The following is a 24,351-nucleotide window of genomic DNA, read 5'->3' on the forward strand; positions in this document are numbered from 1 at the left end:
AGCTCCAGACTCAGAAAATAAGGAGGGGGTGAGGGGTGATAGAGCAGGCCTCCACATGCATGGACACCCCCAGATACAAACGCACATATGCCACACACCACACAAAATGTAGAACACTTCATGGATTTGCATTTCTTCCCTGTACAGGCGCAGCTAATCTCAGCGTCTTTCCAAGTTTAGTGTGTATGTTGATGAAGCAAGTAGACTCTTCAGTTTTAAAAATTGAGACAGTGTTTCATAGCCTAAGCTAGCCAGAGTCCTAGGCTCCCAGGCCCATGCTACCACATCCAGTCAGAGGAGGCCTTGGATTTGAAGAGGCACCTTGGGTAAATGTGAATGGCCTTCACCTGGGGAGAGAGACTTGGGTTAGCCCAGCCCACAAGGCTTGCTCTTTGTCCCCCCTGGCTTCCCTCCGTCTCCTCTGAAGACAGGCCCCCTCTATGGTAGGTGTGGGCCTGCCCACCTGGGCTCCAACACAGTCCTTCAGGGAGACGAATGCCCACACCAGTGAGAACTCGGGGATTTTATTATTGCCAGAGACATTAAAGAAGTTTCTATTAAGCCTCTGAACAAGTGGCTTTGTCATAATCCTCAGAATGAAATTGCACACCTCTGTTCTGTTCTGAGGAGCAAAATCAAATTTCACAGCTCCATGCTCGCCCAGTGTTATGAAGTGGAGTGCCTGGGGCAGAAACCGCCACCAAGCCCCTCCTTTTGCTGGCAACGTGGGCAAATGTCACCCTCAGCTTAACTTCTTCAGGGAAGACGAACACCAAACATCATAGAATTGTACCCAGAGTCCCCCGAAAGATGGCTGGGATACTAGGAACCCGCAGTGGCAGAAGGACGGAGGCTGAGAGTCCAGGAAGCTTTCTGGGCTGAGGGGAGATGCGGGGAGCATGTCCTCCAGGGATCCAGAATCCAATCTAAATTCTGATCCTGTCTCCTATCGTCCTCATCTGGCCCATATACCCAGAGCAGCCAGCCACCATGGAGCAGCCATGACACCATTAGGTACAAGTCAAGGCAGCCACGGATGATCCTGCCCGCCCCCGCTTGTCAGTTCCCTTCGATGACTCGGTCAGTGGTCCGTGGAGTCTCCAGCAGAAAATGACACCACGAGGGCACACATCACCTTGCCTGCCATGGGTGAGTCCTGTGTCTGTCTTCGGAGGAGCCCAGGGCTGCACACAGCAGCCGACCCAACATGGCAGCCGCCATCACAGAACTTGACCACCCAAAACCACAGCCACCACGTGCAAACCTGTGGTCCCGGACAGAGAAAGAGGCGGAGATGCAGCTGTGAGAACATGACACACTCAGATGTCTGCCTGGAGCCACAGGTCCCTGGTCACCGAGGTGTGAGCTGGTGTCCCTTTCCGGGAGGAACAATGTCTCCCTGAAGTTCCCTCTACCATCTGGATCTGAGGAACCGGGCCTAAGTATTTGCACTGAAGGAGCTTCCTGCGTCCACTGCACCCTTCTTAGAACATGCGCCCCTCGCCAGACCTTTGGCTAGTGACCCGGCCAAGTTGGGTTTACCCTCCCTTTCCCTCCCTGAGCCCCATCCCACCCTCTTTTGTACCAGAGAGAAGCCTGTCTCCACCCCAGTCCAAAGGACAAAGGAGCAGGGACCCGGTCTAGCCAGGAGGGCGGCGGCACGCAGCAAGTAGCAGAGATAAGGGTGGAGGGGGAGCAACCAGGCACATAATCACCCCAGAGGCTCTCGGGGGCGGGGGGGGGGGGGGGAGACAAACCTCATGCCCTACCCTGGGCAGGTGGAGGGCCCGAGGCTGAGGCTGTGGGAGGCCCAGGACACCTAGGATCCACCAGGCCTGACTGGGACACAGTGACTGCGCTGACCAGGTGGGTATCAGGAGGGTGCGCTCATAGGAACACCAAGCAGTCCACACCCCACAGCACAGGCTCAGCCGCCACCAGCCTTTCTTCAGGTCCTCTTAGCCCACTCAGAATTGTCACCACATACATCTAGTCCCAAGCACCACCAGCCAGGCCGGAGTCAGGAGGTAGAGGTAGACAGGATGCAGAGGGCATGTGCCAGGCTGAGGCTGGCACTGGTGTTAAGCACTAGCAAAGCTGAGGGGCAAGGCCCTTGGTGCTGGGTCCAGAAGTACTCAGTCCCGACACAAAGGTAGAGGCACTGACCTATGGTCCTCTCTCACAGCCCTTCTGAGGACTCTGCAACGGGACCACAGCTTCCTTTCATTCCCAGTGTGGGATTTAAAGGACTGGAGAGAAGCCGGGTTAGGCTGTCCATTGGGAACTGGCTATGCAGAACTCCGTGTGGTCCTTCAGGCCAGCAATGCAGCTGGACCCGGAGACTGACTCTCTGGGTCCTGAGATCAGACAGTGCCACAGAACCTCTGGGGTGGATGCTGGGAAGGGACATTCCACAAGCAGGGGGTATAAAACCTCACCTGAGGATCTGGGAATGAATCCTTAGGCGAGATGGGGCATGATTGCACACAACCTGTGACCTCAGAGGCTGGTGGATCTCTGAGTTCAAGCCCAGCCTGGTCTATATAGAGAGAGACACTATCTCAACTCTCTCCAACCCGTCTCCCGACCCTCACTCCGACTCCCCACCCCCAAAATTCTCAGGTTTCCAGAGTAAACCACATTTGGGAAACTGTCCTACTCACCTGCAGGTCTGGCATCTGGAGAAAGGAAACTTTGTGTTTTGTCTCCCCCTGCTGGCCAGTAGTGGCATTGCGGCACTTGAGAGGGTCACCTGGAGGACACCGCCTTTGGTTCAACTTTTCCTTGAGGCTGAGCCAGTTGGCATGAGACTTAAAATCTGCTGCTCAAGACAACTACTACCAGGGCCAAAAGAAAAAGAGGATCACCTGACATCTTGTCAGGAGCCTGCCCAAGACCAGGTGCGTACACCCAGCCCCTGAGACCCTTCATTTCTTGTCCTTATGAGGGCTATGAGAACCAAAAATAGTTAGGTCCCCTCCCACTGCCAGACTGTCCAGGGAAGGACATTTTGGGGGGTTTGTGTCCAGCTCTCACTGCCTTTGTCTACCTATCAATCTTGTGGCTGCCCCCTATGAGGCACTCCCTCCACGTGTCTCATTTGGGATCTAAGCTGTTGTTGTTGATTTTTGAGACAGGGTCTCATGTAGCCTAGACTGGTCATACTTGCTCTGTAGCTGAGGATGACCTTGAACTCCTGATCCTCCTGCCTCCATCTCTCTAGTACTGGGATTGCAGGGATCCTCTCCCATGCCGGGTTTATGCAGTGCTGGGGTGATGTCTTGAGCTTCCTGCATGCTAGGCAAGTGCTCTACAGAACTAGGCTACATTCCGAATCTGAAAGACTCACTCTAATTTTCCTCCAGTGCATAAGTGAACCTAGCACTCACCGCTGCTGGCCTCCCTCCCATCCCCGGGTTCCATCTCCTTCCAGAGACTCCAAAGTGCTTCCCTCTCCTGGACATGGTGCCCAAGCCAGCTTGGCCCCAGATGAGGCCCTCCCCACCCTGCCTGGCACCAGAGGTCCTTGGGCCTGGCCCTGGCAGCCCTCTCCTGGTTCTCAGTCATACATTTGCCGGCTCCTTTAAGGCTCCCTTGAGCAGGACTCCTTGGAAACACTCCTGGCCGCGGATCATCTTTCCATCTGATTTTTCTGTTTCAGCCGTGAGAACAACAAAATGCTGTCTGTGGGGGCGGGGCGGGGCTGTGCTGGTGTGCCAGCGGCAGCCGGAGCTGCTTTGGGAGGGCCCGCAGCTTCAAACGGGGGCTTCCAGGAGAAAGCCTTGCTCTCTCCCACCTTGTATCTTTTATCACCTGCAAGCGACTCTGTGGAGGAGAAGCCTGCCAAGAGCAAAAGTAGACTCCAATCCCTGCTCCCCTGGCCCTAGCCCCAGCTTCATCTGAGAGAGAGAGAGAGAGAGAGAGAGAGAGAGAGAGAGAGAGAGAGAGAGAGAGAGAGAGATATCCTGGAAGAACCCTCAGGCTCCGACCCCACCCGAGTAACTGGGGTGAAGGTCAGCTGGGAAATCAGCTGTTTCTCTCCCCACTCTGGGATGGGTTTGGGCAAATACATTAAATTAAATTGGTTCCCAGGGAGACGTGGGGGTGGACAAGAAAGTCAATGGGTGATATGAGACTCACAAGGCTATGCATGCATGAGACTCACAAAACCACTGGAACTGGGGCTGTAGCTCAGCCCGTCTGGGGCTGGCTTAGCTTGCATGAAACTCTGAGCACAGTTCCCAGCATTGCTTAAACCAGGTGTGGTGGCACACACCTGTAATCCCAACATTGAAGAGGTGGAGGCTGGAGAGTCAGGACCTGAAGGTCACTCTTGGGTACGCGGGGAATTAAAGACCCCCCCCCCCCAGATAGATGTGAGCATTTCTCAAAACAAAACCAAATGCATTTTAGGCCTTTAGGCCAACCTGGGCTACATGAAACCAAGTTGGTTTTTTGTTTTGTTTTGTTTGGTTTTTTTTTTTCCGAGACAGGGTTTCTCTGTATAGCCTTAGCTGTCCGGAACTTGCTCTGTAGACCAGGCTGGCCTTGAACTCGAGAGATCCGCTTGCCTCTGCCTCCCGGGTGCCACCACCACCACCTGGCCAAGACCAAGTTTTAAAACAGAAGAGACCCATCACTCTGAATACTAACTAAAAGGGATTTTAAAAAGAACACATCAGATCCTATTTGTCATGATGACTGTGACCTGCCAAGGCTACCCTTGAGGGAAGCAGGGGTGCGGTGAGGGTGGGGTGGAGCTCAGTACAAGGGGGCGGGGGTCCTGTTTCCGGGCACACAGGACCCCAGCATTGGACAGCAAGATGCATTCAGCACCCTTCCCCCAGGACCCTGTGGCTTTAGGCTCTGGGGTCCCCCACTGACTCGGTGCAGTGCTAGCTCCTCGGCCAGCATGCCACATGCTGCCCCTGGAGGGCGGAGGTGTCACCGTTAGGATTCCAGCAGAGGCGGGTCCTCGGCAGGTACAGCTAATGTCTGCAGTAAATAGGCGTGTTAAGGAGCCTACTGATCTGGAAAAAGAGAATAAAAAACAGAGGCAGAGGAGGGGTCTGGGCAGGGCAAGGCCAGGGCTGTGCATCACCAGGCTTGGGCTGCAGCCCCCCCTCCCCAGGGCGGTCCTACTCTTCTTCCTCTCTCTGGGCCTGTATAGAGCCCATGCCTCTGGCAGAAGCCCCAGATACGTGGCTCAGTACAGGATGAGGAGCGCAAAGAGGACAGGACACTCAGGGCAGCGGCTGCAGGCCTGTGGCCCCAGCCCCACCTGCCTGGGGGTTGCTGGTTGATCTGAGAAACTGCAAGAAGCATTGAGGTCTTATTGGTGGCTCCGTCTCTGTTTGGGAGGCTGCGTGGCTACAGAAGCATCAGGGCAGTTCTCTGTCCATGCTGTCTTTTCAGCCCTTCCTCCCTCCCTCCCTCCGGTGTTCCTGGCAGTCTGGCTAATCTAGATTGGCAGATATGCTCCCTGGTCTTTGGGCATCTTGGCCCACTGGGTTTTCCACATCTGTGCCCACATGTCTTTTTTTCTTTTTCCTGAGACAGGATTTCTCTGTAGCCCTGGACTTCCTGGAACTCGCTCTGTAGACCAGATTGGCTTCAAACTCACAGAGATCCACCTGCCTCTGCCTCCAGGGTGCTGGGATTAAAGACACATGCCACCACTGCCTGGCCACGTGTCCTCTTTGAGTGAGAACTCCAGCCGTATTCCACCCCGGTCAACTGTGACAGCACCTGCAAAGGACCTGTTTCCAAATAAGATCACATCCGTAGGCACCTGGGCTAGGATCCCAATATGTCTTTTGGAGGGCACAGTTTATCCCACGGCATAACCCAACCGCTGTCAGCACTGCTGTGGGGTTGCTCCTGCAGTTCTCGGGGTCCACACTGACTCAGGACTTTGGTTCCTGGACTTCCTCTTCCCCGGGAAACTTTGGCCAGCCTTCTCACCACCGCCTCGTGCCTTACAGAAAACCTCGCTCCCCATAAGGAAGGTGCCCACAATGAGATGCCCAGTATGAGGGTATTCAATGTCCTGGCCTCACCTTCACCTCCCTCAGAGCCTCAGTTTCCCCATCCTGGCCCAAGACTTGGGCTCTGACCAACCATCTTCCCTGGCTAGGCCACAGCGTCTCTCTATCCAGTAACTTCTGTCCCTTGAGGGACTCTGATGACAAGGTCATCCTCATGCTGGCCTCCTGCCCACCTGTGCGCAGCTGAGAGGGTTCAGCTCCCAGCAGCACCTGAGCCGCGGGTGCTATTACGGTGACACCAGACAGCTTATGTGGCTGTAGGTTTTGAGACCAGACTGGGTGCCTATTAAGATCCTGTCTCAGAAAACCAAACCACTGGGACTGGAGAGAGGACTCAGTGGCTGAGAGTAACAGTTGCTCTTGCAGAGGACCCGGTCTCAGTTCCCAGCACCCATGTGGGAGCTCATAGCTGTCTGTAACTCCAGTTTGCAGGGCATATGACGCCCTCTCCTGGTATCCGCAAGCACCAGGCATGCGTGTGGTACACTTACTATACATGTAGGCAAAATGCTTCTACATGTAAAATAATTTTTTTTAATTAAAAAAAAATCAAGAAGCTGAGAAGATGATTGTCAGTGAAGTGCCTGCATGAAGCCCTGAGCATGGATCCCCAAACTCATGTAAAAATTTAAGTGGTAGTAACATGTGTCTATCACCCCAACCCTGGGGAGAGAGAGGTAGAGGATCACTGGAGCTTGCTGACCAGTCAGCCTGGCTGAATTGATAAGCTCCAGGTTCAGCGAGAGACCCTGGGCCTCCAGATAAGGTGGAGCGTAAGAGACAAAGTCACCCGACATCAACCTCTGGCCTCCACAAATGTGCACACATGCACCTGTGTGCAGACATACACACCACCACATACACAACCAATCAGATAAGAACCAGGCATTCCACCACCCTCAAGGTCGCTTCATGGACCCCTATTGGCTCTTACTTTGCCGTCTTAGCAATTCTGTCAGCAGCCAGGTGGTGGTGGCACAAGCCTTTAATTCCAGCCCTCTGAAGGCAGATGCAGGTAGATGACTCTGTTGGTGATAACAAGAAAGGAAACTGCCTCTGTCTTCCTCTGAGCAAGGACAGCCACCAGCATGCTGGGCTGCGTGCGGGAGTTCTGGGGGCTTGCTCAATTCTTTACACTCGGAGTGGCTGTCTTCTTGGCAGTCAGGGTTTTAGGGCACAGGTGGCCGGTTGGGAAGGGATGCAGGGCCTGGTCATTGGTGCTTAGACGGCAGCTGGGATGGCCACTCTGAGCTTCTCCACGGACTCTGGGCTCAGCTCCCTGTCGCTGAGCTCCTGCTGGCAGCGGCTTGCAGACTTACTGTGCATGAATTCCTGTACTCAGAGGATGCTGCGGGAGACAAGCCCTGTCTGAGGCACTCCCTATCCAGTGCGGCTGTGTGTTCCATGGAAGCAGATGTCTGACCTCAGACTCGGGAAGTGCTAGGGAACTGGGGCTGGAGACTGTGATGTAGGCCTAGACAGCAGAGCGGGGAACGGGAAGGGCAGAACAGAAGAAAGTTCAGATGAGCAAATTATCTCTGCAGACGGGCAGCATGAACTTGAGACCGCAGGGCCCTGTTGCCCTTGAGATGCCCTTGACAGGCCTTGGTCTGGCCCCGCCAAGGGAGCAAGGTCAGCCTGGCTCCCCAGTTCTCTGTGAGTGCTAGTTCCTTTGCTCTAGCTGAGCACAGCTAGGGGGGACCTGCTAGGCTCTCCAGCATGCCTGTGCCCTTCTGGCTCTGTCACCCAAGAAGCCATTGAAGGTCTTTGCCCAGTAGCTGATATCCAGGGTCTGTCCACTCCATAAGCCTTCTTCTCTTATCCTCTCTCCTGCCTCTTTAATCCAAAGTGAAGTGACTTTCCCCAGGGAAACACACACACACACACACACGCATGTGCACACAAGTACACACAAGCACACACATGCATGCACACACACATCTACACACATCTGCCCCAGAGGGTAGGGGCACCGAGAAGACCAAAGAAGTAAGTCTACCCGAGTGTGCCATGGTGAACCAGTGAGTTTATCGGGGTCATTTTCAGGTCAGCAGACCATTCAGAGGCATCTACTTCACCAAAAACCTCCGTACCCCCAGCATGGGAGACAACCCACAGAAAACGACCCAGAATCCGAAACCCAAGTTAACCTTCCACCTCATACATCGCCTTGCACCCCAAGGCCATGTACAGCTGGCGTAGGAGGTAGCAGTGGCTAGAGTCCCGTGGAAAGGACAAAGAGCGTTGTTAGTCATCTTGGTGCAGGCTATCCCAGCTGCTCTGCGTGTGTCAAGACCACGATGGCCATGCCACACCCAGAAGGCTGCCACCAGGCAGTGGGTGCATCTTGCTGTGTGGCACCTCACTTGCTGGCTGCCTGAGTATGCTCTGAAGTCTCCCCGGGACTTTTCTCTCCAGTGGGCAAATTTATTCTCTTTGGGGAGGGTGTCTCTGCCTCTTTGTCTCCTGAATTTACGGTCATCCCAGTCCTGTCGTGAGTACACGGGCTGTTGTGTGCCTCGGTTTCCCTGACCGTAAAGTGAGGATTGAGTAAGGAAGCACAGGGCTTAAGAGTGGCGGCCCCTGCTTGTTGTCTGAGCACTCCGGAGGCAGAGGCAGGAGGATGGCTGTGGGTGTGAGGCCCATTGGACTACTAGAGAGATTTTTTTCTCAAAAACAAACAACAGCGAAGACCAAATAAGAAAACATCTGTTTGGGTGTTTTCTCTATGGCCTGGGACAGAGCGGTTAGCATTGGTCCATTTTTTGCCTTCATTCTGTTTTCTGTTTTAATTTTTATCTATTTAAAAAAATTCTAAGACTGGGTCTCATTTAGCCCAGGCTGGCCCCAGACTCGATGTGTACCTGAGGATCCTGCACTGAGATTAGAGGCATCCATCAGCATGCCTAGTTTCTGCAGTGCTAGGTAGGGACAGAATCCAGGGCATCATGCATATTGGTAAACCCTCCACCAACTGAGTCACAATCTCCAGCCCCCATCAGTCTGTCTTTGTAATTCACATTCTCCAAGCTCCTGCTGGGTGCCAGGTCTGCAACCTGGCAGAAGGCCCAGAGGTGGAAATGCCACCTGTCCCTACCCAGGCTCCAGTGGGCTCCAAGAGATAGACATTGTATCAGTTAAAGAGTGACCCTACAGGGCTGGAGAGATGGCTCAGCTGTTAAGAGCATTGCCTGCTCTTCCAAACGTCCTGAGTTCAATTCCCAGCAACCACATGGTGGCTCACAACCATCTGTAATGAGGTCTGGTGCCTTCTTCTGGCCTGCAGGCATACACACAGACAAAATATTGTGTACATAATAAATAAATAAATAAATAAATAAATAAATAAATAAATAAATAAGTGAGTGAGCCTTCAGAGCCACAGGCCTCATGACCTCTAAAATGTACAATGGGGCCGATTGCATGTTCTGTCTCCAGCTCACAAGGCAAGTTCTGCAAAGGGGTGACAAGCCAGGGCACGAGGGACAGGTGCCACCAGCAAAAAATACAACACAGCCTCAGCAGAGGGCCCATGACATCAAGTTAGACACTCAGAAAGACAACGTGCAATAGAGCATCATGACAGAAACACGTGATGGCACACAAAACTGCTCACCCTCAATCCCTAGGAAGAAAGAGAAAGAGGCTGGGGTCCCAGTGACCTAACTTCCTCCCAGTAGGCCTCACCTCTTTTGTTGGTTTGTTGGTTTTGTTTTGTTTTTCGAGACAGGATTTCTATGTGTAGCCTAGGCTGTCCTCTGTGGACCTGACCTCGAATGTGGCCAAGGCATGCTCTACCACCTCCCAGGAAGGCCTCAACCCTTAAAGGTTCCAGCACTACGTTATAGCGCCACCCTGGGGACTGAGCCCTTTAACACAGGGTCCCTGTAGGGGCGGGGGACACTCAGAGCCAAATCATAGTGCAACCAACACCCTGGCTGAGGTATACCAACAGTAGTAGGGACTGAGGGTGGGGTGTCTAAAGGCGGCTGGAGGTGAAATGGGATCCTCAGATTCTCAGGGTCTTTGGGGGCATAGGCTTTTATTTTTCACCGGGGCGTGGCAACTGGCTATTGCGTTTATAATCGAGGGAGAAAATGGGATTTGAAAAGAAATGCTAGGGCGAGCAAAGGAACAGACACACAGCTCTAGAAGGAGCCTGCTGGAGATAAGGAGAGGTGTGGCCAGCTCCTGTCCTATCTCCTGGGGATGAGGGTTTGGGACTTGGTTGGACACGTGTGAGGGTGGAGCCCTCGGATCCTTGGGGCACTGGAGTTTGCCATTCTCAGGCAGGGCTGCTGGTCTGAGCTGCCCACGTCCTCAGCTCCAACCCAACAGGCTTGCGTGTGGGGTGATCCATTCTTCCGCCGCGCGGGTGCCCTGCGACCCCGCCCCAGGTGGACCGGGAGAGGCCGGGCTCTCCCGAAGAGGCCACTCCCTGACCGCGCCGCTGGGGGCCGCCCGCGGGCCGTGCCGTCCCGAGCGCGCCGTGCGTTGCGCCCCGGTCCCCGCGCGCGCAGCTCCGCTCAGGGCGGCCCCGCGCGGCGACACGATCGGGGCCGGCGCGCGGGCTGAGCGGCGGCGATGGCGCAGGGCGAGCGGCGGGCGCGCGGCGCGGGGCCCTAGTCGGGCGGGCGCGCTCGGGACGGCGCGGTGGCCGCGTAGCCATGGCCGGGGAGCGGCGCCGGGCGCTGCTGGAGCTGCTGACGCGGCCGGGGAACGTGCGCTGCGCTGACTGCGGAGCCCCGGGTAGGTGCGGGTCGGGCGGAGGCACCGGGTGCGGCCGGGTGGACGGGACTGCGTGGGGCGCGGGGAACGCGGACGAGGCATGCGCTGGGTCCTGGCTGGGTCGGGGTGCGGCCCGGGTGCACCTGCCGGCGTCCGGGACTGGCGGTGACGGGGCGGAGTATCCGGAGGGCACCGCGTGGGCTCCGCGCGACCGGTACCACCGCCTCCCCTCCCCCGCCGGGCTGCGTGTCACGCTGTCACCCGCGGCCGCCTCCCCTCCCCAGCCTTGCGAAACCTCGGCGTCTCAGGGAGAAAAAAAAGAGGAAATCATTGGGGGCGGCTAGCTTGCAGGGAAAGCGGCCAGTGAACCCTGGGTGTCTGCCGGGGAGTGTGGGGTCCACCTGGTTCCCAGCTACCTGGAGGTGACGTCATGGCATCCCTTCCAGGGGCCACGCTCAAGGCTGAGGAAGGAAGCTGAGCCTTGGGTGGCCCCTGTGAGGACAGGCTGGCCATGTGCCTATGGCTCTTTATACCTTGCTTCTTGGGACCAGGACAGTGGGGGACGGGTGGGAGCCACAGACACATCTACCTGGCCTCTCCCAGACTTTGTCCCTTAGTGGCCCTGGCTTGGAGGGACTTGTATCCGCCAGAGCACCGGGGCTCAGGATTGGCTATGAAAACAGGGCCGAGTTCTCCCACTACCTGGCAGTTTCCTGGAGTTGATCCTCTATGGGTGTGCAGGTGGGGAAAGACCTGCAAGACATTTCAGGGATATAGAGGACCCTAGCCTGAGCCCCTCAGAACATATATAGCGGGTATCCTTTTAGACATTACTCTGGCTCCCCGAGATGCATGCTAAAGGCACAACCTGTAAATAGGACCTTCTCCCCACCTCCCCCATCCCCACCCCACCTCCCCCATCCCCACCCCCCCGCCTCTGGACTGAGGAGTGTTAGCCCCAGCCTGAGAATCTCCTAGTCAATAGTAGTGCAGGCCACCCCAGAGGCTCGAGTGTCTCTAAGAGGAGACATTAACCAAGCTTTACCGGGAAGCTGGGCAAGATGAAGTAGCCCTTTCCTGGTCCCCCGAGGCACCACAGGGCCCCGCCGGTGGTGCAGTGGGGTGGTGGCTCCCTGGTGTTACGTGGTGCTCTTGCCAGCTGGCCTAGCTCAGGGGAGCCTCCCCACTTCCCTCTCTCAGGCCTGCTTTTCAGCTTGTTCAGAAAAGCTGACAATGCTGAAGTTCCTGGTAAGGAAGGCTAATGGGTTGCTCCAAACCCACCTAGGGGGTGGTGAAGCCCAGGAGAGGGGAACTGGCCTCTCCCCATATTTTTTGGCTACCCAGCCCGGGAACAGCTTCTCAGAACACGTGGCTACTTTCTAGACACTCTTAGCCAGACAGGAGGAAGAAGGGGCTTCCTGGACCCTTAGTGAGAACTACCCTATACCATTTACCTGTGTAGTGTCCTGGCGGCCCCTTAGTCTCAGGCCTCTGGCTGCTGCAGCTGCTGCCCTCTGAGGGCACGGCCCTTGCTGGCGATAGGCCAAGTCACCCGTTTTCAGACCTGGCCTATAACAGCCGTTTGCTCCCCCACAATCCCTCCCTACCTGTGAGGCCGACCAGGTATGAGGATTGTTTCCATTTTGCAACCAGGGAAACTGAGGCCTCCATCATGTGAACTGTCTTAGGTGTCCACAGGGCTGACCAGGTTTCCTGATGTCCAATCTGCGTCTCTCCACGCTGTGTTTGTTTGCAAGTCCCCCATTTTTATCTAGACCCTGGCTGAACCAATGCCTGCGCCATGAACCCTGTGGCCTGCTCACACGCATCCAGGCCTCTGATGCCCAGTGGGGAGAGATGGGGGCGTTAGTTTTCCTGCGTTTTTTCAATGCTGTGGGGTTCTGGAGTCTCCTGTCCTGTGGTGGCCTTGTGGAGGAGGGATACATGTTGTCATGGCCACTGGCTAGTGGCTGCTCTTCTTGACCACACCAGTGAGACCAAGAGCCCCTGAGGAGTAATGACGTTTTCCGTGGACAGCAGAACATTATGGCAGGCCCAGGTCACTTCTGACCACCAGGTCTGGGGTGTCTGGGGGAACCCTGAGAAGTTCTCACCTGGCTGTAAGAGGTCTGGGAGCGAGACAGGTGGAGGGTGAGGATCTCTGCGGCCCCCACTGAACCTCACTCCAGTCTGGTCTTGAACCTGGGGTCTACCCACCATCCACCTCAGATACTTTTTCAGCCCAGCTAGTGGGTTGTTGGCAAGGCATGGCCCTTCTTTCGGCAAGACTCGGCTGTGGGAGAGGGAGGATGCTTGGTGTGTTCCCAAGCTCTCCATGAAGGCTCTCCCTAGAGTGTCTGGCCATTGGATGGCCTGGAAGGTTTGAGAACCACTCTTTCTTGCTTTGATGCTGGTCCTGACTGGCAGCTCTGGAGGGATGAGGAAGAAAGTGCTTCCTTTTAACTAGGTAGGTCAGGGGCTAGGTGAGAATGACCCTAGGGCCAGTCCTGAAGCAAGGGGTGGACCCAAAGCATGGGTTTTCATTACACTTGGATTCTTTGTAGGCATTGAGAAACTGCTTCTGGTCCAGCCCTCAGTACAAAAGGCTTCAGAATATGGCTCAGGTTACGAGAGGGTCCCTGTGTGTGTATGTGTGTGGGATGGGATTGGCCAGGGCTGAGAAGTGGGTCTGGTGGACCTTGTGTAGAGCAGTGTCCCAGCAGGTTTTGTTTTTTTCTTTTCTTTTCTTCCTCCATAGTACTGCGGATGAAACCCAGGGCCCTGGGTATACTAGGCAGGTGCTTAACCACTGAGACACACCCTATTTCCTTATTGGGGAATTCTAGGCAGGTGCTCTACCACTGAACCACACCCCAGCCCCTCACTGGGGGATTCTAGGCAGGGGCTCTACCACTGAGCCACACCCCAGCCCCTCACTAGGGGATTCTAGGAAGGTGCTCTACCACTGAGTCACATCCCAGTCCCTCACTGGGGGATTCTAGGCAGAGGCTCTACCATTGAGCCACACCCCAGCCCCTCACTGGGGGATTCTAGGCAGGTGCTCTACCACTGAGCCACACCCCAGCCTCTCACTGGGGGATTCTAGGCAGGTGATCTAGCCCAGCCATTCACCAGGGCACTCTAGGCTAGGACTGTATCACAAAACTACATCCATAACCCTTTCTTTATTAAACATTTTGTTTTCAGTCAGTCCATTGAGTTACTTGGCCTGGCCACAAATTTGCTTGCCTTGAATTCTCAATCCTCCTGGCTCATTTCCCCAAGTAGCTGGGATTATAGGCATGTGGCACCAGGCCTACTTGGTGTGTGTGTGTCTAAATTTTTATATGTATATATATATCTATGTACACACACCATTATATTTTTTTAATTTGTTTTTATTTTATGGTCATTGGTGTTTTGCCATGGTTCTCGTCTCCCCTGGAACTGGAATTACAGACAGTTGTGAGCTACCATGTGGGTGCTGGGAATTGAACCCGGGTCGTCTGTAAGAGCAGCCATTGCTCTCAACTGCTGAGCCATCTCTCCAGCCCCATTCTCACTATTTTTTAACATGCAGTTTGGAGGCAGTAAGCACATTCGCAGTTCTGTGCAGCTGCCACTACCATCCATTCTCGAGACTTTCTCCTCTTCCCAAACGGGAGCTCTTTTACACAGTATGTCCTGACTGTCCCTCCAAGTCCCCGCTCCTGAGATCCCCCATTTCCTGGTTTCTCAAGGACTCTGACCTGCCAGGGGCCTTCTCTGAACAGACCCACACCGCATTTGTCTGGTCGGGGTCCGGTTTGCTTCACTTGGTAGTGTGGTTGCGAGGTCTATCCATGTTGAAGCAGGTGTTAGAACACCTTCTTTAGAGCAGGATGCTGTCCCACACGTGCAATCCGTATTGTGCTTACCTATTCACCTGCCTATGGGAACGCTGGTTGCTAAAGAACCGCTGTGTCCTGTGTGCGCTTGTCAGGCCTGCCCACTCTAGGACAGTGCTGGGAGCCAGTCCACACTCAGGGTTGAGGACTGGAAGTCTGTCTCTCTGCCCCAGCTCGGACCAGCCTCCCTTCCTTCTAAACAGTGTTCCTCTGCCCTCCATTCCATCCCTGAAGTATACCTGATTGTGCCTATGGGCTGAGGATAGCCCAGAATGAACTCCTAGGTTGCTGGGCTAGCCCCAAGACCTGCAGGCTTCTCTCTGTATGCAGGCCCTGTGACCGGGCCCACATGAGTCTTGAATGTGGGTGACAAAACCTTAGACCCAGGCGCCTGACTCTTAGGCAGCTTTAGATTTAGGGTCATTTTCTACGCTCTTACTTGGCACCAGGCAGGAAGGTCGTCTGAGGGTGGCAGAGAGTGGCTCCGGTACAGCATGGCTGGAAGGCGTGAGGAGTGTGGCTAAGGGTGTGGGAGGCGTGTGCTCACAGAGAGGAGGAGCTGAGGCTTTGTGTGGTGGAGCCTTTGATCAGTTTCTCCCCAGCTCTGTGCACATGCGCGGTACCCAGGGTGGGGAGACTGAGGTAGGCAGGGACTTAACACAGAAGCAAGTGGGCACAGGGTGCTGTGGGTGGAGCTGGCAGCAGAAGCTTGCTGGTGGCGGACCGTCACTGCCACATAGTTGGCAGGGAGGAGGGGGAGCCAACACATTGATCTTACCCAACAGTGCCCATAAGAAGTTAGGGAGGAACGCCGGCACTGGGATAGCTGGTGGAGGGGCCTGGTTTGGTTTGAAGAGGTAGAGGAACAAGAAAAGAAGCGCAAGTTGGGAGTTGGGTTGGGTGAAGGCTCCGGAACACCAGTGCAGAGATGCTGGATCATCTAGGTTTTTGTTTCATTTTTGTTTTAGTTTTTCTAGACCGTGTTTCTCTGCCTAACAGCTCTGGCTGTCCTGGAACTCGGTCTGTAGACCAGGGTGGCCTCGAACTCACAGGGATCCGCCTGCCTCTGCCTCCCAAGTGTTGGGATTAAAGGCGTGCACCACCACCTCCCGACTAGTTTAGTTTTAATGACTAACTGTGTTACTACTCTTATTTAGTGTGTGTGTGTGTGTGCGCGCGCGCACACCCCATGCTCACTTGTGGAGGTCAGAGAACAACTTGCAAGAGTTGGTTCTCTTGTCTGCCATGTGGGTCACAGGGATCAAATTCGGATCAAGTTTGTCAGCAGGCGCCATTACCGCTGAGCCCTCTGACTAGCCTTGCATTTATTTATTTATGGACAAGGTTTCACGTGGCTCAGGCTGGCTTGGAAGTCATTATGTAGCTAAGGATGATCTTGAACTTTTTGTCCTCTTGCCTCCACCTTACTCCCGAGTGCTCAGATTGCAGGCATGCACCTTCTCCTGTCTTCTGCAGTGCTGGGGAGGGAACCTAGGACCTCATGCACGCTAGTCAAGCCCTCTACCAACTGCGCTATGGCCTTAGGCTTGTTTTGGTGTTTTTGAGACAAGGTCTCACTGTGTAGCCCTGCCTGGCCTGGAGTTTGCATGCTTCTGCTTTAGTCTTCTGAGGCTGGGATGGCACTATGATGCCCACTCTTAAAGATGGTCTTTGAAGCCATCCCCCATATGGCTCTAATTTGTGGTTCTGGGAGCACCCCACCTATAGGGAGGATCATAGAGATGCTCCCAGAAGGTACTGGCTCAAGTATTGCCATGGTTACAGAGGACTCCAATGGACTTGAATTTGGGATCAGCAAGTCATGTTCACAGGGTGTGCACAGCCTACAAGAGAGGTGGGTGGGGCACAAACTGACCTAGAGTCCCTGGTATGTGGTGTGGAGTTGGTGGCAGAGGCCGAGAATCCTAGGTACTTGAGAAACTGAGGCAGGAGGATTGCAGATTCAATCCTAAGCAGTGAGGCTACGGAGCAAGTTCATGGCCAGCCTAAATAAATTAGTGAGACTGTCTCCAAATAAGTAAAAAGAGGGCTAGGATTAGTTGTGAGTTCTGTATTCATGACTCTTTGGGCTGTAGAAGCCAGAAGTCTAGTGTATGTGGGAGGGAGGGTGCTCTAACAACCACAGCAAGGCTTGGCTTTACCTGGGGCAGTGGGAGCCACAGAGCCAAACCTGAAGACCTGTCCCAGCTTTTAACTGTGTAACAGGGTCACCAGCTGATGTTGAAGACAGGATGCATTCAAGAACTCAGGTCGGGTGGCATATGTCTGTACCCCCACACTCGGTGTGTGAGGCAGGAGGATTGTCATGAGTCTGATGCCGCTGTGAGTTACAAAGTGAGACCTTGTCTTAAAGATACAATCAGCTGGCCGTAGTGACTTGGGCCTTTAACCCCAGCCCTTGGGAGGCAGAGGCAGGCAGATCTCTGTGAGTTCGAGGCCAGCCTGGTCTATAAAGTGAGTTCCAGGACAGCCAGGGCTACATAGTGAAAGCCTGTCTCAAATAACAACAACAAATGAATCAATCAACAGATAGATAGATAGATAGATAGATAGATAGATAGATAATCCCCCCAAAATCAATAGCTCATTTGGGAGTGACTGAGCCGGATGGTGTTGGAGGGCAGATCATCCACTCAGGACTCGGGGAGGATGTTAGGGTACGTAGGTGGGGTTGGGTGTACCTCTGAGGAGGGGCAGAACTGGGGCATCATCGGCGTGTAAATATTTCTTTCTCCTTTTTAAAACCCCTCCCAGCAATCCACGTGTGATAAAATTAACCGACTACATGAAAACACAGTGGCGTGTAAAACCCAGTCATCACTGCTAGCGAGTTCTTAAAATAGGTTTTTAGCATCCATGAGACCAGCTGAGATGCACAGCAGGGAGCCTGAGCACCTGTGGTAGTGGGCACAGAGGAGGATGTCCACAGCAGAGTGTCAGGGGGCTGTGAGGTGTGGGGAGGCAGGCACCGTCTCCTCATCTGAATGGGACAGGAGCTGCTCCCCTCCAGTGGGTAGAGGCCTTGCTGAGAGGAGAGCCTGAGCCCCTCCATTATCCAGGGCCCCGAATCTGACTGAGCACCAAATATAAGAAGCACAGCCTTGTTGTGGGAATCTGCAGTGTCTAGAAGCAGCCATCTCTCTCTTGATGCTCCCATTCCAGTGGGGTAGGAAAAAACCAAGACAAAATAAAACAAACAAAACAGCTAATGGTAGCCCAGAAAAATCCATGCAGGTGGATTGCTGGGGGCAGCTATGCGTATGTCCCACCCCCAGAGAACCTTGGATTCTATCTCTCTTAAGAGGTTTCTACCTTCTAGTTTGGAGCTAGCTGCCTACCTGCCTCGGGCCCGGGTAGCAGAGTGGATATCTGACCAGGATCTCAGCTACGCACCAACCTCCGGAAGAGCAAAGTTCTTTACAGCTGAGCCTCAGGACTCTGCCAGAACCACATTCCACTGATAGGGTCCACTGCTCCACTCCTCCCCCTGCCTAGGCCTTGGCCAAGGGGGGACACACCTGTCCCACCTGGCTCTGCACCAGAACACGCCCGACCTGCTCGGGTGCTTGGGAGCTGCTCCCGGAAGCACTGAGGGTCTGAGTCACCTTGAAGGGACCAAGGGAGGAAGGGCAGATGGAGGGTGTGTGGCCTTAGGGAGCCTGGAGGAGGAGGAGAGCGGAGTGGGGAGGTTGATGGGCTTGGACAGGCAGAGTGGTGGCCCCAGCTGGAGTGAGCACCAAGAAACCGGGGTGCTGGTAGGTGCTGAGTACTTAGCTGCCCACCAGTGACCTCTTGCTCATGGTTCAGCATCCCTGGCCACTCTTTACACAGGATACTTTTGTGGCTTGTCCCAGGATGACTCGGGTCCTAGAACAGTTTCCAAACCGTTCGGCAGAGAATTCTGGGATCCTGGGTGACTAAGACATGCTCCAGACAGAAGCCGTGAGACTCAGTACGCAGGTGTTGCTAGCCCCGTGGGAATAGTGCATCCGGACAGAGCCAGGACCCATGTAGGGACCACCTGGAGGGCCCGAGGGCGCTCTGCTCAGCTTTCCCCAGGAACCGAGCCAGTTTTGGTCTGTGCACAGGTTTTAATCTGACCTTTCCCCTACTCACAGGCCCACCCTAGAGGGCTGTGGCACCCATCCAGGATCTCCAGTGACAGCCCATGGGGGCCTTCAGTGGCCAAAATTCTGCTGAGCCTTTTGTTCTGGTGGGCATGGAGGTAGCAGAGAGTAACTGAGGCACTGAAACACAAGTGGTTGGGACATGGTTAATTGAGAGTTGACTTGGTATACACACTCAGCTGTCCAGGAGACACCCCTTGTTGCCGTTGAGGTCACAGGTGGGTTAGGTGCTATCTGGCTGGAGTCCACTTCTGTTCTGGTGGTTTTCCAGGGATGTGCTGCCCAAGGTGACCCATGATAGTCAAGAAGTTTGAAAACATAGCCTCAGCCTGGGGCAATAGCTGGATGGGTAAGAGTGCTTGCTATACAAGGACCTGGGTTCAAATCCCAACACTGTGTACAGAGACAAATGTGGCTTCCTATACTTGATGGGGCTGGGAATTCAGAAACAGGAGGAATGCTGGTGTTTGTCGGTTGCCAGCCTAGCTGCAGGCTTAGTGAGAGACCCTGTCTCAGGGGAAGAGAGAGAGAGAGAGAAACAGAGAGAGAGAGAGAGAGAGAGAGAGAGAGAGAGAGAGAGAGAGAGAGAGCAGCCTCAAAGCCAGGTATGGCTCACACCTGAAATTTCATCACCATTAGGGAGGTAAGAGCATCCTGAGTTCAAATCCAGCTTGGGTTACATTGCGAGACCCCCATCTCAACTAGAGCCTCCATTGGGAAGCTTCCAAGGCTGGGGCAAGACCCTGTGGTGGATTGAAGGGCTTGGGCAGAGCCAGGGACTTCCCGCCTGGAGTGGCTTCTGCCTCTCGCGGCAGTTTACAAGGCAAAGGTGGCTGGCACAGAACTTAGGGCCCACCAACTGTCTGCTGGAGTCAGGAGCCCACCTGACTGACCTGGCTGGCCCTGGGCCAACTTCTTTGCCTACAAGGTTTCCCTTGGGCGGAATCCTAGAGTACAAGGTCAGTGTTGAGGGGATTTCAGGTTGGGGCGAGGCAGGAGGCCACACCTGCTGCCCTGGGCCTGGCCAAGTTCTGTCCTCTGCCAGGCCCTGCCCGTGCTGTTCCCACCGCACTCCCAGCCCAGCCACCTCTTAGCTAGTGCCCCCATCTTCATCACAAGAGCTTAGGCTCTTCCTCCATGAAGGCCTCCCGGCTTCCTGTTCATGCTTGCCTCCCACTGCTGGTTCCCGGCCACACCACAGCCACCCTCCTATGACCTTTCCTTGGTGTAAATATAAGTAGTTTTCCAGGATTGGGGCCTCTGTCTGGGCTCAAGTTTTCCAGCAGGGACCCATCTGTTCACGAGCATGGCTCTTGAGTCCTGGCCCAACATGACACTGGTGACTATTTAGACGTAGCATAGGTCAAAAACACCTCCTCAGTCTTCCTTCTTTTCCCCACTTCTCACCAGACCCCAGGAGCCAGGGGTTCAGGGCAGGGTAGTTCCACCTCCGGGATCTGGTGTTCTGGTACTGGGCTCAGCCCTGTGGGCCTGAGGCCTAGGGCTTGCCTGAGGGAAAGGCAGGGAGTGAACACCACTAGCCTGGAGTCCCCGCTGGGCTTGGCCTGAGGCCAGTTATGGGCCCTTGCATTTCCAAGCTTGGGGTTTAGGACACCTAAGGAGTTCCTGATTAGACTCTGTAAGGTGACAAGAATTCAGGGGCTTGGGGGTCACCCACTCTCCCGTCAGAACTGAAACAAGAGATCTGCTCTTGACCAGGTGCTGGTGGCCTTTACAGACCCCTGTGAGGGAGGTGAGGAAATCTCCCCAGGTAACCAGGTCAAAGGGCTCACCTAGAAAATTGTCTCTACCCCAGGATCTTTGTTCTCCCCCTACCCCCGAGTCCCAATAGGGACCAGCTACAGGTTCCAGGGAGGTGATCAAGGACAGTGTTGAGTCCTGGAAGAAATTTGCCAGTACTCGAGTCCCAGACCTACCACAGCGTGACCCTAGGCAGGTGTCTGACCCTGCAGGAGTTATATTTGCTTTATTCCATAATCTGAAGCAATGACAGGATCTCACCTTTGAAGGTTATGGTGGGGCTGGGCTGGGAGCTAGCTCAGTTGGTCAAGAGCTTGGCGTGCAAGCGGGACCCCATGTGAAGTACTACGTGTCGGTCTGAAACCTGCTGGCCAGCCAGCTGGATTGGCGCGCTCCATATTCCGTGCGAGACCCTGTCTCAACAAGGTGGAGTGATGGAGGGAGACTTCTGGCTTCAACTTCTGGTCCCTACACACACGTGCACAAACATGTACACGGGCGTGCACAATACACACGTGCTCACAAACACATGCATCCATGGGCATGCACGGAGGTCACAGGGAGATGGAGCGAGGCTTCGCGGTTGGTTCAGTGTTGGGCTCCAGTGAGCACCCATCATAAGTGGTGGGGGAGGGGCCGTGGGACCAGGGGCAGGCTGGGCAGGAAGGTGCCGGCTGACCCAGAAGACTAGAGGCTGCTCTATTGGAGCATCCTGGGTCCGCAGGCACCCTGCACATGGCCTACTGTCATACCAGCACTTCTGCCATGAAAGCCCAACCTAAGGCTCGACCCCAGGGCCAGCACCTGGACAAGCTGGCTGCCCTGGGCTGGTGGTGAGGAGTGGGGGAGGCCGTACATTCCTGCTGCCCCCATGGGGGACCCTTGTCCAAGACGTAACTCACTGCGGTGACTCCATCATGGCCAGCTGGAGGAAATGGCTATCAGCTGCCGATCGTTTTTATGATCTTAGATGTCCTCCGGGGCTGGGGTGATGACTCAGTACAGCCCATGCTGTGCAAACGTGAGGACATGATTTCCATCCCCAGAACCCATATTAAAAAAGCCAGGAGGGGTGGTATGTGCTTGTAATTCCATCACTGGGGAGGTGGAGACAGGAGGAGTCCCTGAGCCTCTCTGGCTGGTCAGCCTGTCTAGCCCACTACAGGTCAAGTGAGAGACTCTGTCTTAAAATAAAAAAAAAATCAAGATGGAATCCAGGTATGGTGGCACATGCCTTTAGTGCCAGCACTTGGGAGGCAGAGGCACGCCATGAATTTGAGACAGACCCAAATAGTGAGACCTTAGCTCAAAAGCTAAAACCAAGGTGGATGACGCCTGAGGGATGACCCCCTCAGGTTGTCTATACACACACACACACACACACACACACGCACACACACACACACGCACACACACACGGACATGCAGACGCACACGCATAAGCACTCATCCACACACCCATGCACATACACAGAAACCAAAATACAGAGGCATGCTCCGGCCCCTTTGCAGCCCCACGACTGAAGGGTCTCCCTGCCACCCGCAGAATCCCTTTGGAAAAGCGCCTGCTGCTTTGCCTATTTTCGTCCTCGGTTCTTTGCTGTGTCACTGAGCTCCAACCACACTTTGAGCAGCTCAGCCTCCTCTGGGTGTGGCTGCCCTTTAACCTTTCCCTCTCTTGACAGGCACTTTCAGCGAGCTAGCTGATAGTTTTCATTTCATCAAGATAACTTGTGTCCCTCTTCCACCAAGTCTGCCGTTAGTAGCGTATCTCTTATTTATTTTGAGACTGTCATTTAATGTGACCTTTCCCCTCCCTTTCCTCCCTTCAAGCCCTCCCACAGACCCCTCCCCACTCTTTTTAAATACATAGACTCTTTTCCATTAATTGCTATCGCATGCATATATGTATTTATATATACATATATAATTTTTCAAGTTCTTTTTTTAAATTTTTATTGAGCTCTGCATTTTTCTCTGCTCCCCTCCCTGCCTCTCCTCTCCCCACGTCAACCCTCCCCCAAGGTCCCCATGCTCCCAATTTACTCAGGAGATCTTATCTTTTTATACTTTCTACTTCCCATGTAGATTAGATCTATGTGAGTCTCTCTTAGTGTCCGCATTGTTGTCTCAGTTCTCTGGGATTGTCGTTTGTAGGTTGGCTTTCTTTGTTTTATGTTTAAAAACCACCTATGAGTGAGTACATATGATAATTGTCTTCTGGATCTGGGTTACCTCACTCAAAATAATGTTTTCCTGCAAAATTCAAGATGTCGCTGTCTTTTTCTGCTGTGTGGTACTCCATTGTGTAAATGTACCACATTTTCCTTATCCATTCTTCAGTCGAGGGGCATTTAGGTTGTTTCCAGGTTCTGGCTATGACAAACAATGCTGCTATGAACATAGTTGAGCACATGTCCCTGTGGCACGATTGAGCATCCTTTGGTTATATACCCAAAAGTAGTATTACTGGGTCTTGAGGAAGGTTGTTTCCTAATTTTCTGAGAAATCACCACACTGACGTCCCAAGGGGTTGTACCATCTCGCATTCCCACCAGCAATGCAGAAGTGTTCCCTTTTCCCCACAACCTCTCCAGCATAAGCTGTTATCAGTGTTTTTGATCTTGGCCATTTTTTCAGGTGTAGGATGGAACTCAGTTGTTTTGATTTGCATTTCTCTATGGCTAAGGATGTTGAACATTTCCTTAAGTGTCTTTCAGCCATTTTAGATTCCTCGGTTGAGAGTTCTCTGTTTAGGTCTGTACTCCATTTTTTTTCATTGGATTATGTGATCTTTTGGTGTCCAATTTCTTGAGTTCTTTGTATATTTTGTAGATCAGACCTCTGTCTGATGTGGTGTTAGTGAAGATCTTTTTCCATTCTGTAGGCTGTTGTTTTGTCTTGTTGACTGTGTCCTTTGCTTTACAGAAGCTTTTCAGTTTCAGGAGGTCCCATTTATTAATTGTTTCTCTCAGTGTCTGCGCTACTGGGGTTATATTTAGGAAACAATCTCCTGTGCCAAAGCGTTCAAGTGTACTTCCCACTTTCTCTTCTGTGAGGTTCAGTGTGGTTATGTTAAGGTCTTTGATCCATTTGGACTTGAGTTTTGTGCATGTTGATAGATATGGGTCTATTTTCATTCTTCTACATGTTGATATCCAGTTATGCCAGCACCACTTGTTAAAATATGCTTTCTTTTTTCCATTTGATATTTTTTGCTTCTTTGTCAAAAATCAGGTGTTTGAAGATGTGTGGATTGATATCTGGGTCTTCTATTTGGTTCCATTGGTCCTCCTGCCTGTTCTTATTCCGATGCCAGGCTGTTTTCAGTACTGTAGCTCTGCAGGAGAGTTTGAAGTCAGGGATTGTGATGCCTCCAGAAGTTCTTTTATTGTACAGGATTATTTTGGCTATCCTGGTTTTTTTTTTTTTTTTGCTTTTCCATATGAAGTTGAGTACCGTTCTTTCGAGAGGTCTGTGAAGAATTTTGCTGGGATTTTGATGGGCATTGCGTTGAATCTGTTACACATATATTCTTAAGTATAACCTGTGGAGTTTATATGTTACTTGTATGGATGTTTTCAGGGCTGACTGTTTGGCACTGGACAGGACAGCCAATTGGAGAGGACCACCTCTCTCTCTGACTCCCTACTTTCTTAGTTAACTGTGTAGTGTAAGGGCATAAGCCTCACGGGCTTTTCCTCGTCCGCTTTGGCGTGCCCATTGAGGTCATCCTTGTTCAATCCTTGTTCCGCTTATGCTTGGACAGTCATGTTAATG

The 24,351-nt window shown here is 53.5% G+C and overlaps 1 protein-coding gene and 1 long non-coding RNA gene across 2 annotated transcripts in view; both read left to right on the top strand.

Annotated features, from left to right (window-relative positions):
• Positions 1-1,752: 1,752 nt before the first annotated feature.
• LOC126514372 (uncharacterized) lies at positions 1,753-6,498 on the top strand. The gene is made up of 3 exons (XR_007595557.1): positions 1,753-1,866; positions 2,670-2,900; positions 5,560-6,498. It is a non-coding gene; the product is annotated as an uncharacterized lncRNA (long non-coding RNA).
• A 3,927-nt stretch (positions 6,499-10,425) lies between these two features.
• Adap1 (ArfGAP with dual PH domains 1) overlaps positions 10,426-24,351 on the top strand; it is a 50,952-nt gene continuing 37,026 nt past the window's right edge. Inside the window, exon 1 of the mRNA XM_050163243.1 lies at positions 10,426-10,796. Within this exon, the coding sequence (XP_050019200.1) occupies positions 10,715-10,796 (82 nt within the window). The 5' untranslated portion in view covers positions 10,426-10,714. The remainder of the gene's footprint in view (positions 10,797-24,351) is intronic.

The sequence above is a fragment of the Alexandromys fortis genome, unplaced genomic scaffold, assembly GCF_014885135.2.
Source record: "Alexandromys fortis isolate MF-2015 unplaced genomic scaffold, M_Fortis_MF-2015_v1.1 scaffold_144, whole genome shotgun sequence".
NCBI lineage: Eukaryota > Metazoa > Chordata > Mammalia > Rodentia > Cricetidae > Alexandromys > Alexandromys fortis.